General features: G+C 41.0%; 1 protein-coding gene across 1 annotated transcript; it reads left to right on the top strand.

Annotated features, from left to right (window-relative positions):
• The first annotated feature begins 9,826 nt into the window (after positions 1-9,826).
• LOC131649236 (uncharacterized) lies at positions 9,827-11,841 on the top strand. Its single transcript, XM_058918997.1, has 3 exons — positions 9,827-11,071; positions 11,162-11,553; positions 11,721-11,841. Exons 1-3 carry the CDS (start codon positions 9,827-9,829, stop codon positions 11,839-11,841), a joined length of 1,758 nt encoding a protein of 585 aa, XP_058774980.1.
• Positions 11,842-13,606: the final 1,765 nt, after the last annotated feature.

The raw sequence follows: 13,606 nt of genomic DNA, 5'->3' as shown, positions 1-13,606 counted from the left end.
GACTTTGTTGAGGGCAGGACTGGATAGTCAGCTGATCTCTCTGAGAACCTACCCCAAAAATTCGAACCTCATTGGATAAAATGAGTTGTTTTAAAATCCGAAGAGACAAAAAGTCTTGGAGGCTACGAACGACCCCATGAGACCCGTGTCTAGGACATACCAATGGAAAGGGTAGGCTCCCTAAAAGCCGCTACGTCGAACCTATGAACCTAGGGCTTTTGTGTTTATGTGATTAAATATGAAATATTATTTGTGATTATTATATTTGTTTTTTGTATTTTTGTGTTTATTTGTGCACATGCATCATTCATCATATGCATTTTATCATGACTTATCCACAGAAAAATAGTAAATAAAAAAAATATAAATATAAAATTGTATTTTATTTGGTGAATTTGTAGGAAGGATGAGTACAAAGAAGCCCATTATCCACTTTGCTGTTTCCACCCCAGATATCAAGAAACTGAAAATAATAAAGGAAAAACTACCATCAAGTGCTTTGGATAGATTTGTGGCCCGTTATGGAGGTATTTTGGATTTGTTAAAGGTAAAAGTTCAAGAGGAAGCTATCACTGCATTGGTCCAATTCTATGATCCTCCGCTCAGGTGCTTTACTTTTCAAGACTTTCAGTTGGCTCCAACTTTGGAAGAAATGGATGCTATGTTAGGGTTTTCAAGGATAAAGAAGGAATTCTATATTGGTGTGGGTAAAGAAGTTGATTTCTCGGGTATGGCAAAAGCTTTGGGATTGTCCGCTACAGAATTGAAATCTAATTATAAAACTGATGGAGATGTGCATGGGATCAAAAGATCTTACTTAGAAAATCAAGCTTTAATGTATGCTCTAAGGAAACAATGGGACATTTGTGGACATTTATTAGCTCTTTTGATTTTTGGTGTTGTCTTACTACCGAAAAATATTGATTATGTTGATCCCGCCGCCATTCATGCTTTCACCTCTTTTAGGATTTTTGATAAGGATCCAACTCCCACCATCCTTGCTGATATTTATTATGCCATCCATGCTCGGTGTGTGAAGAAGAAGAAAGGGATGCTATTTTGTTGTGTGCATTTTCTATACTCTTGGTTGACTTCTCATCTCTACAAAGCTGGTTGTTTCATTAAAGAATTGACTAGAAATGATTGGTCCCAAAAATTAAGGGCTCTCAAGGCGGATTCCATCCTTTGGTATGCAAAAAAATAAAATTCCGATAAGATTATTTATAAATGTGGAGATTTCAGCAATGTTCCTTTAATGGGAACATTAGGATGCATTAATTATAATCCTATTCTAGCATTGCGCCAACTGGGCCATTCCATGGATTGTGAGCCTCCCAAATCACAATTGGAGGAATTGCTTTTGCATGACAACGGAAAAGGGGAACCAAGGACTCTAAAGAAAATAATTCAAGCTTGGAGACATGTGCAAGCAAATAGTTTTGGGCCAAAGAACATCATTGCTAGAGAACCTTATACTAATTGGGTTCGAGAAAGAGTTGGAGAGATTTTGCTTCCTTTTGTTGTGGATCCCGCATACAAGCCTGATTCTCCTAATCCTGTTCCTCTATCCATCGAAGAGGTAGAAGGGATCAGGGCTGCCTTGGAGGCGTCCCGAAAGGAAAAAGAAAAATTAGAGCTTGACATACATCAACTTACCAACGAAAGGAGCCTACTACGCTTTGACTTTAAAGAGAAAAACCAAGAGCTTCAAGCAATGAAGGAAGATAATGATAGGCAATGAAGTAAAAGGAAACATGCAACCGAAGGAGTTCTAAGTGCTAATTACAATTTAGAGGCATATAATGAGAAGTTGGAACAAGCAAATCTAGAAATTGTAAGGTGGAAAAGACATTATGAAAAAGCTTCTCATGATAAAGCGGAATCCGAGAAAAATCTAGAAACCGTAGTCTTTGAATTAACTGATAGAACTAAAGATCAAGAGGTGGAAATAAGGGATCTAAAGTTTGATCTTCAAGAAGCCCGCAATTCTGGACAAGAAGAACGCACAAGGAGATTGGCTGCGGAAGAAGCACTTTTACAGCGCACCGATGAGCGCCACAGAGCACTTCAGGCTATGGCCTTGCTTAGGCAATTACTTATAAGGCAAAGGGAGATGTGTGAGGCTGCAAGGGATGAAGGAGATTATTGGAAGAGACAATACACAATTGTTTCTACGGCATATGAACATGTGAGCATGGTTCCTAAGATGCTTGGAGACTACGAAAAATGTCGCGATAATTATGATAAGCTAGTCTTTTTGTGTAATGATTTGATTCAAGATATTCCAAAGAGCTTGGCAAAGGCGGAATCATCTCCTATCATCCTTCCTAAAGAAGTCAAAGAATTTATGGAGCTTTGTAGGGATATGGTGGACAAGTTCCGAGAAGATGTCCAAAAGCGTTCTTAATTTTATTTTATTTCCTTGTTGCTTTTATTTCTAGCATTTTAATTTTAGTTTCTATTCCTATTTGTGAACCAACAATAAAGTGGTGTTTCTTTTGATTAATAAAGTGTGTTTATTTATTTCGCATTACTCATCGTTCCTATAATATTCACCAAATAATTATGAAAAAAGGAAGAAAAAAAGAAAAAGAAGAGAATATATAAAAAAAGGGGGAATATATATATATATATATATATATATATATATATATATATATTTACTATAATAATGTGGATAAGACATGAACATAGCATAAACATAACATTCATATCATGCATACCATATTTTATTTTCAAAGCATTAAAAGAGAAAAAAACTATCTTTATCTCCAGTCACACTATTGGAGAAGGCAACCAAGCAATCATACCACCATACCAAACCCGTGCTTAGAAGAAGAAAGCTATGGAACAACTAGAACAGAATCAAGCCGCCCTTCGCGAAGAAGTAACTCAGTTGAAAGGTACTGTAGATGAGATTAAGGGAGGAATGGCTCAGATGTTGAGTTTCATGAAGGACATCAGGGATGAACAGGAAAGGGCTAGGGAAGCTCGGAATCAGTATGAGGAGATACCGAATGATGGCAACCCGCTATTAGGATTTGTCCAGGGCTTCGACGCTCGCAAATCAAATGCTCACTCCTCTAAGAGAGTTACCAAAATCCATGAAGAGGGAGAAGCTTCCCGTGAGGGATTCATTGCCACCACTCAGAAAGAGGAGGCGCCTCGCACGGTTTGCATCCCTGTTAATAATCCACCTAAGGATGAAGATTACGTGGATTTACAATATGGGGAAGTGGATGAAACAAATCAGGAACCCCAGCATAAGCAAACCCAATCTGATTCTGAAGAAAATGCTAGAAATAGTGGACAGATCAAAGCGTTAGAAGAAAGGATGAAAGCAGTAGAAGGATATGACGTCTTTGATGTGGATACCTATGAAATGAGCTTGGTTCCGGATTTGACTATTCCTCATAAGTTCAAGATACCGAACTTTGAAAAATACAAAGGACTTACATGCCCAAGGAGTCATTTACGCATGTACGTCAGGAAGATGGCTGCTTATGCCAATGACCAAAAGCTAATGATACATTTCTTCCAAGACAGTCTAAGTGGGGCATCTGTTGAATGGTACATGCAACTGGAAAAGACACATATCCGAAGCTGGAATGACCTTCCTAATACATTCCTAAAGCAATACAAGTACAATCTGGACATGGCACCCAATCGAATGCAATTACAAAATTTGTCCCAGAAAAAAGAAGAATCATTCAAGGAATACGCTCAAAGATGGCGAGAAATGGCATCCCGAGTCCAATCTCTATTGCTAGAAAAGGAGCTGGTTGACATGTTTATGAGAACTCTACAAGGACCATACTACGATAAGATGATCGGAAGTGTATCCTCAGGATTCTCAGATCTAGTGGTCATCGGAGAAAGAATTGAAGACGGAATCAAAGATGGGAAGATACAAGGAGCATCGTCTAACTCTTATCACTCAAAGAGACCCACCTCAACCTTCGCTAAAAAGAAGGAAGGGGAGACCAACGCAGTGGTGCACCAAGAGTCGAGACCTCCTATGACATTCCCACCTCAACAAAACAGGTTCCAAGGTCCTCAAAGGAAATTCGATCCTTTGCCTACTTCCAGAAGTGAAATACTAAAATATTTGTTGAACGAGCAATTGGTAGAACTCAGACCTATGCCACCTTCGATTCCTGGAAAAGCTACACCCAACTTCATACCTAACGAAAGGTGTGAATTTCACGCCAATTCTCCTGGACACACGTTAGAAAAATGCTGGGCTTTTAGGCACAAGGTTAAAGACCTAATCGAGTCTGGGGCAATTGCTTTCGACAAACCTAATGTGAAGACAAATCCCATGCCTCGTCACGATGGCACAATTAATGCAATCGAGGTCGTCACTGAGCAAGAGTTAGTTCAATAACGGAGTTCCCCTATAGATGCCCTTAAGAGGTATCTACTCGCAAGGGGGTTCGTCCTAGAACATAACGAGGCTTTTAAGAACACCCTGCAGAGACTCGTGGACCAAGGAGTAATTCAGTTGGAAGAACATCCCGAGGAGGAGTATGTGGCCATGCTAGAGAGGAACGAGCCATTGATAATACCTAGTCCAGGAGCAAGGAAGACATTAATCATCCCCTGCGCCAAAGCACCATTGATGATACCCACGCAAGTACACACTAGGATCATCCCAGTCAGAGATCCATATCCGGTGGACAAAATGAAAGCGGTCCCTTGGGAATATGATTCTAGTAGTAATACGGAAGTGACAAACATCGTTGGGCCTGGAGGTATGACTCGTAGTGGTTGCATATTCAATGCTGCGAAACCGAATGAGAACTTGTCATACCCCAAATTTGTCCTACCCCTTTATTTCTATCTGGCTTAGGTTTCTCATTTCATGTGCATCATCTTTTCACTAGGGCATTAACATAACATGCATCATTAATCAATAAAACACCCGAGGCATTGGATCAATGGTCATGGAAAGTTCTAAGGTTTCACAGTGATTATGGTTTCAACGCTAGACAAATCTGTTCAACTGAGGTTTTTAGGTCTACTCTCTGTGTTTGGGATTATTAGATGAACCTTAGAGGTTGGTCTTGTGATCATCAGAGGCTTTTGCTCAGCACCTGGGTTTGTTCTTCATTTAAGGAGTGACTTCATTCTGGCAGACTTCAGTCAAAAGCTTTGAACTTATGCTCGAAATTCTTAAGGATTTGGTGGTTGAGAGATATCTTAGTCGTGTTTGCAAATCGTCACCACTTAAGGGTTTTGATGACTCGTGTTTGGGTTTTCTTCTCAATATTGGACGCTACTTGTTAATCGAGACAAGGTTCAACTTTGTTTTGCTCGTGACACAAGTCGTATGCTTTGGATTTCATTCAAGAGTTCTTATACCAATCTGGAGTTTGGATTGAATCAGTTTCACCTCATTCAAATATGCAAGTTTCAATTTTATTCAAATGAAGCATATGGAAATTAAGAAGAATTTACATCTGAATCCAAATAAGGAGGGAAATGACTTTATTACTTGAAAAGAGCCAATTACAAGTCAATGTGGTTATTGTACAGAGAAGGAAGAGAGAAAGATTACAAGAAATTGATACATTTTGACCTATGCTGACTTTTATTCAGCTGTTGACCTTTTTGGTCAAACGGTTGACCAAAGTCAACGCGCTACCCCTCACCTATCCCTCTAAACCCCAGATTCATATTCATCCATAAGCTGCTCCTCATGCATCATGATCGGGTTATTTTCAAGTTGCTTGAAGTCTCTCCATAACCACATGACATGTTCCAAACTTGATGCTAACCTGCATAAAGCCCCAAAGCAAACATTCATATCAGTCCAAACTTCTTTCAAATCATCCTGTAAAACCAAAACAACCATATGCATCTAACCCACCTGTTGACAATAACAATATCCGAATACTAACACTTACTTATATTCATTCATTTCACACAAAAATCTGCCAGTCAGCATCCTATTTTCACATACATTCAGCTATAATATAAAAATCCATGCCAAAGTGCTCACAAACTATCACACATCATATTGCACATCCATATTAAAATCGAACAGAACCCTGCAATAAACTCTGCAGTATCCTAACATTAAGTCAGCCCTGCATAACACATATACCATACAACCACCCACATACTGTCAAAACAAATATACATTCGATAGAAACCAAAACAGAAAATTACAAACTAACAGTCCAATACCACCTTCATGCTATGCCAACTTGCCCCTACCAAAACAACTCCATTCATTCTGAAAATACATTCAAAACAGCCAGCCATTCTAAGTAGAATTACTAACTGCCAGTTTCATGACCTAACTAGCATAACTATCAAAACAGGTAACAGAAACAGTTACAAACTTCTAACCAATTTTATAACTAATCTTCATAAACCATACAACTTCACAACCAAGAACAACATTCAATTCAAAGTCCCTGCACAATTAACCAAACTACCTGCAGCATTATAACCATAACAGCATCTAACCAATTGCTAGCCATACCCTTAACTAACCCTCTAACTGTCATAACCTACATATCCAAAGCAGGCATTTTAGACTCACATCATTCAGCTCACCATTCAAAAACCACTTACCAAACTGATCCAAAATGGTGTTCTTGCTTTGCTTCCTGTCCATTCCTCAAGACCTTGCCATATTCCTCCTGCACAGTACAAAAAATCGAATTTAAAACAAGTCCCACATTCAAGGAATCAAAAAATATGCTGCAAACAAAGTCCCACACTCAAAAATCAGAAAAAAGCATTGCAAGTTGTAAACCTGAGTCCCACATCTAAAAATTCCTAATGATTGCCCATCATTGTCCTATAAAACCAACTCCACCCACCCATAAGCTGACACATAAGCACTATCATATTCCAGCATTGTCTCGCTTGCAGACTTTGAAGGAAAGATTGTGAAACCTTAGTTCAAACACTCTCAATTCCCTTCCCTTCATTCAGAGCTCACCACCAAGGTTGTTTAGAGCCTGCATCAAGCTCTGAACCAAACCTGAGCTTAACCTCAATCCGTCAACGCTCAACATTCCTGCCTCACCATCTCACTCCCCTATTACGTTGTCCCTCAGCCACTCAGTATCGCAACGCAATAACGACACAGCTCAACAGAAAACTCAAAGAAAAAGAAGAATTCGAGAAGAAGAACAGAATAAGAGTGCGTACTAAAGAAGTCAAGAACTCACCGGGAAGATCGGTTCATCCCCTTGCGTCTATCTCGCAGTGTCGCGCTTGGATTCTCTTCTTCGGCTTCCCCTTCAATTCGCGTGTTCTTCAATTCCAGGTATGCTTCGGAATCTCCATTATCCTTCATATGCTGGATGTTCCCTTGCGTGTTTTGATTCAACCGATGTAGATTAGGGTTCGTTCTGGTTAAGTCTGAATTGAGAACTAATTTGGAGAATTTGAAAGATGAGAGAGCGAACCGGAGAAAGTGATCCATCTGGGTAATGTGGCCAAGGTGAGTTTTGCGGCGGCGGCGTTGAGAGAGGGTAGCGCCGGTGCCGTTTAGAGAAGGGCGTGAGACGAGAGAGTCTGGAAGAGGAATTTGGGAATGAAGCAACCCTAGCCTTGTTTTTGTTTTTTTACTATTTCTTTTCAATTAATTTTGTTAATAAAATCTGAATATAATAAATGGATCAAAACGAAAATAAGCTCTTGGGCCTGTCCGCTATTCACACCCCCTCTTGGCCCATTTTTTCTGAAAGAATAATAAAAAAACTGCTTGTGGGCTTGATTTTGGGCCCTGCGCCCAGTTTACTTTTCACCACCTTAGCTTCAAGTTCACACCCCCTGACTCCATCAAAATCTTATAGACTTTAGCTTTTTTAATCGATATTTTCTTTTTTTTTTTAGTTGATAAAACATAATAAAATTCTTTTTTTTCCTAAATAGATTTTAGTTGTTTTTATATAGTTTAATTGCTGGATTCTTTTAGGGATTTCTTACATAAAAACTTCTACCATAAAAGCAACATAAAAATAGTAGTATTTTTAATTCATTTTGTACTACGTTTTCGACTTGCTACTTCATGCTTGTGTATAGCTTTGCACCATTGTGTTACTCGCTATTGACTTCCAATTGAGACTTTAATCTTCATGTTTCTTTTATTCCTAACCTTTAGGTAGAAACCATGATAATATTAGGTAGAAATTCCCTTCATTTAGGCTAGTTTCTTTTTCTTTTCAACTTTAATCCATTTAAAAATACTTGAATAAATCTCCCATAAAAAACACCAAGAAAACTCATAAAAAATGACTAATAAATACTTTGACTAATAAAAAGGGAATGGAAGCTTGTAACTTCCCTTGCTTAAGGGATGTTCGAGTGCCTGGAGCTCCCTTGCTTAAGGGTTCCGTTCAGGCGTAAGTTCCCAACCTCTAAAAAACACAAACCAAAGAGTAACTCGAGTTTCCCTTGCTTAAGGGATTTCCTCGAAACACTCAAACTCTCTCTCTCTTCTCTCGCTTTCTTAAGGGCACCGTTATTTCCGCTCCATTGCATCCTAGGCTGTCCCCTTATGCAAGAGCGCGAACGTTAATGCCGCCCAACTAAAAAACACAAAAACAAACAAAACTTTGGAGCCGAACTACGGCGCTCTGATTCCTGAAAAGGATACGTAGGCATCAAGTCGCGGGGCTTGAACGAGCACACATTTGTAAATATTCCTTCTTTTCCCCGTATTTCTTTTGCATTCATTCGCATGTAGACATAGACATAGTACACACCCTTTAGATAGAAACAAACATAGGTGGATACCATCGAGTACGATGGGCGCGAGGGGTGCTAGTACCTTCCCCTTGCGTAACCGACTCCCGTACCTAGATTCTCTGGTCGCAAGACCTTGTTCCTTCCTATGTAGGTTATCTGATATTCCTTTCCCTTATGGGATAAATATATTGGTGGCGACTCTGTTCATTTTTCGCGAGCGTGCGACAGCTGGCGACTCTGCTGGGGACGTTGCTAGACCTGTTGCTGGTCCTTCCTTAGTGAGTCGATCCTAGCCTGCGTTTGTTTGTTTATTTACTGGGTGTTTACTTGTTTTTATGTCTATACCTTGTATATATGTTTTCATGATTATTCTCTGCTTGCATATCATGTTTATTTCTGTTTGCACATCATGCATATGGATTATATTCTGTGTTCCTTGGGGTCTTCTGTTCTGTTTTGCAGGTGGGGGTTTTGAGGTAAAAGGCCCACTACCCAGGCCAAGTGACACATAGGATTAGCGTGGATGCTCATGTTGACTACCGTAGCGCTTGCTATGGATGAGTTCAATATGGGGTACCACAACTGGGCGAGGTTCTTTCATGGAACACTGTGTCTGGCACGCTTGTTGCCTCAAACACTTTGTACCCCATGGGAACTGTAGACCCTGGTGACCATTAGGGACCACCTGTCCGTGTCTAGAATCCATACCCGTGAGTTTGGGGAGGGACAGGATACCAGCCTTCATCATACCCGGATTTTCACATTGCAATCTGAAGCCGAAACTTTGAACTTGTCATACCCAGTGTTACTCAGATATTCAGAATTGCGAGAGGCACTCAGTCTCTCACCACATTGCACCATGACACATCATGTTACTGCATCCACCTCACTTCATTTGGGGAGAATTCTAAAGTCCACTTCAAAATAAGAAGAAAAGAAAAAGGAAATGAAAAGAAAAAGAGAATATTTTACTTCACAAAAAGAAAAGAAAAGAAAATATGCAATTACGAATGGACTTTAGGATTCTCCCGATGAAATGCATTCCACCATATCATTTAACATGCATGTTTATTTATTTTCAGGAACATTTGGCTTTGTCTCCGACCAACTCATGGCTCCTCCATTGAAGACTGGTAGTCGCAACATCTCTTACACATTTCTAAATCCGAATCTGGATTCTCTCGAGTGTTTGGTTAAGAAGATCACGCCGGATGAAACAACCAGGTTCCGTGAAAAGTACGGGTATATTCTGAGTCTCCTCAAGATGCCGTTCACCAAATACGAGCAAGAAGGAGTTCATACCTTGCTTCAGTTCTACAACCCTTCTCTCCGTTGCTTCACGTTCCCTGACTACCTTTTGATTCCCACATTGGAAGAATATTCTCTTTTCCTTGGTGTTCCGATCAAGAAAGGGGAAGTTCCGTACTATAGCACCATGGAGGCTCCCACTTCTATTGAAATCTCCAAGGCTCTTTATTTGAGCAAGTCAGTTGTTGATGCAAATCTTTCCGAGAGAGGAAGATGTCAGGGTTTTCATATGGAGTTCCTGGTCAAAAGAGGGTGTGATGCTGCTGAAGCGAAAGAATGGGACACTTTTAGGGCTATCCTGGCTCTAAGTATCTATGGTATCCTAATGTTTCCGAACGTGCCTGATTTTGTTGACATGAGTGCAATCCATTTGTTCATTCTACAGAATCCTGTTCCTACACTCTTGGGGGATGTTTATCATTCAGTTCATCAAAAGAACCGTCAAAAGAAGGGTTTGGTCAGATGTTTTGCTCCTTTGCTATACCGTTGGTTCAGATCGCATTTGCCTGAACGTGGAGCTTTCGTCGATAGTAGGCACACCTCTAAATGGGCTGAAAGGATTATGGGACTTAGAGCCAAAGACATTGTATGGTATAACAGATCTTTGGAAGACAGGGAAGTTATCATGAGTTGTGGAAGGTTCAATAATGTGCCCCTCATGGGTATTAGAGGTGGGATCAATTATAATCCCGTCTTGGCTAGGAGAACTTATGGATATGCTTTCGTCAATCCTCCTGAGCAATCTGAGATAGCTGAGAACATTTTTTATCATGTGGTCACCGACAATGGGCAGATGGTAGAAGCTGTACAAGCCTGGAAGAACATTTGTTGGAGAGACAAGAAGCATTTTGGTCAAAGGGACTGTGCGACTTATGAAGACTATACTAAGTGGGTCGAAACTGTGGCTAATACCCAAGGGATGCCTTTCCCTATTAAGGATCCTTTGTACCCTCCTGTTGGCGCACAACCCAACATCGTCTCCATGCCTCGTTATAATGAGACTGTTGAGCAGAATCGGAAATTGACTGAACAGATGGAGACAATGCAAGTTAAGATGAATACTGATAGGCAAGAGAAGCTTTCTGCCCTTCATAAGTTGAAAATGAGAGAAATAGAGCTTGAAGAGTTGTATGCCAAGGGAAGCACTTCTCAAAAGAGGCCGAGAATGGTTGTCGATCCCAAGTCCACTAAGATTCAAGAGAGGAAGATCAAAGAGCATTATGAGGATCAGTTGGCGGAATTGACAAAAAGGCTCCAAATCCAGACTGATATAGCCAAATCAGAGAAAGCCCGTCGAAAGAAAGCAGACAAGCTCCTTCTGGAACGTCAAGCAAGGATTGAGGGGTGTTATGAAGAGATTCGCAAGTTGAAGGGTCGAGTGGAAGAGAAGGGCCAAAGTGATACTCAAGCTCAAGAGGAAGCCAGAGGTTGGGAATTGAGAAGCCGTTACTTGGAGACCATGCATTTCAGAAAGGACCTATTGATTCAAGAAGTTGTTAAAAGACCAACCCATGCTGAGACCAAAAAGCTGTTTGAAGAAATGAAGGCTTGGAGCTATAAGAACATTGGAGATAGCCCACTCCGTCATTTGGACATGGGAGATCCTGCTTAATATTGGTTCTGTTATAGAATCACCACCAGTCTTGTTGGATGGGGTTCTTATTTCCATTTTCTGTATTGTTGGCTCATGAGAGCAGAATATTTTGTACTTCAAACATGGTTGTGGAATTAATGGATTATGGTTGTTTATCTTGGTTGCGCTTTGTTATTTCTCATTATCTTGTAGTGTTGGTTCGAGACAAAGCTGAAAATTCTTGAAAATAATATAACATGCACACATGCACCCATGCACTCATATCGTACTGCATTTTTCAGGTTTTTTATCAGGTTCTAATTGGGGTCCCTTCCAATTCCAGATTTCTTTTCCAACGACGAAGCTGACTTTCTTACATCCTTACCGCACCAGGAGCAACGAGAGAATCATGGATCAATTTGAACAGAGTCAAGCTGCCCTCCGTAGGGATATGGATGTTATGGGGGAAAGAATGACCCAACTTATGGAGACTCTTCATGTCGTTGTCCAAGGGCAAGAAGAGCTCAGAAAGAGCGTTGCTGGGTTGATCAAAGATACTCCTACCAATTCTGCTGATGGGGGAGTAAAAACTAAGGAGATTCCTGTTGAGGGTATAGCAAAGGTAGTGGATGACCACCATGAGGTTATTGATCTTGAACATGATCTTACTACTGAGTTGACCGAGACTGCTAAGATGTACCAAGCCCTCGAAGAACGCCTTAAGGCCGTTGAGGTTGCTAAAACTTCGAGTTTCGATACCGCTGCCCTGAGCTTGGTACCTGGAATTGTTATTCCACCGAAATTCAAGGTGCCTGATTTTGATAAGTACAAGGGAGTTACTTGCCCAGAAACTCACATTCGTTCTTACTGTCGTAAGATGGCCGCTCACGCCGAGAACGAACCTCTGCTTATGCATTTCTTCCAGGATAGTCTCACAGGAGCTCCGTTGGAGTGGTATATGAAACTTGAGAGGGCCAATGTCAGTACTTGGGGAGGACTTGTTGATGCCTTTTTGAAACAATACCACTACAATACTGCTATGGCTCCTAGCCGTGCCCAACTGCAAAATATGTCACAAAAGTCTGAAGAATCTTTCAAAGAATATGCCCAGAGGTGGCGTGAACTTGCTGCTCGAGTTCAACCTCCTCTTCTTGACCGAGAATTGATTGATCTGTTTATGGGTACTCTGAAAGGGCCATACCTTCAGCACATGGTTAGTAATACTTCTCCGTCCTTCTCGGATGTGGTCATCATTGGTGAACGGGTTGAGAACTGTGTAAAAGCTGGTACCATTCAGGGTGTTACTAGTCCTAGCAACTCAAGTGGTAATGGTAAGAAGCCGTATTCTGGGTTTGTGAAGAAGAAGGAAGGTGAGACTAGCACTGCCTCTGTTGACCAAAGCCGAGCTCCTGCATATTCTGCTGTTCCACCTCCTTATTATCCGATGCCTTATGCTGTTCCTGGTTCATATGTCCCTCAGGCATACGCTGCCGCATTTCCACAACCATGGATGGCACCCCAACAGCCTTTCGTACCACAACCACAAGTTGCTGCTCCTCAGAATCGTCAACAGAATCCTAGGCCTCAAGGTCAAAGAGCTCCACAAAGGCAGAGGTACCCTGATAGGCGTATAGATCCAATTCCGATGCCATATGCACAGCTCCTTCCCCAATTACTTGCTGGTCAGTTGGTGCAACTCCGTGAAATGGGCCCTCCGCCTAGTCCTCTTCCTCCAGGATATGATGCTAATGCTCGCTGTGAATTCCACTCAGGCGCCCCGGGCCATACTATTGAAAAGTGTAGAGCATTAAAGTACAAAGTTCAGGATCTCCTTGACGACAAACTTATCTCGTTCACTCCTACTGGTCCTAATGTGCAGAATAACCCTATGCCTCCTCATGCTGGTGCGACCAATGCTATTGAGTTATGTGATGATCAGATCCTAGTAAATGATGTTAATGAGGTAAGGATGCCGCTAGCAGTTATCAGAGAATATCTTATGCAACAAAA

Source organism: Vicia villosa, linkage group LG2 (assembly GCF_029867415.1).
Source record: "Vicia villosa cultivar HV-30 ecotype Madison, WI linkage group LG2, Vvil1.0, whole genome shotgun sequence".
NCBI classification, from domain to species: Eukaryota; Viridiplantae; Streptophyta; class Magnoliopsida; order Fabales; family Fabaceae; genus Vicia; species Vicia villosa.
This window is presented reverse-complemented; position numbering and strand designations above follow the sequence as displayed.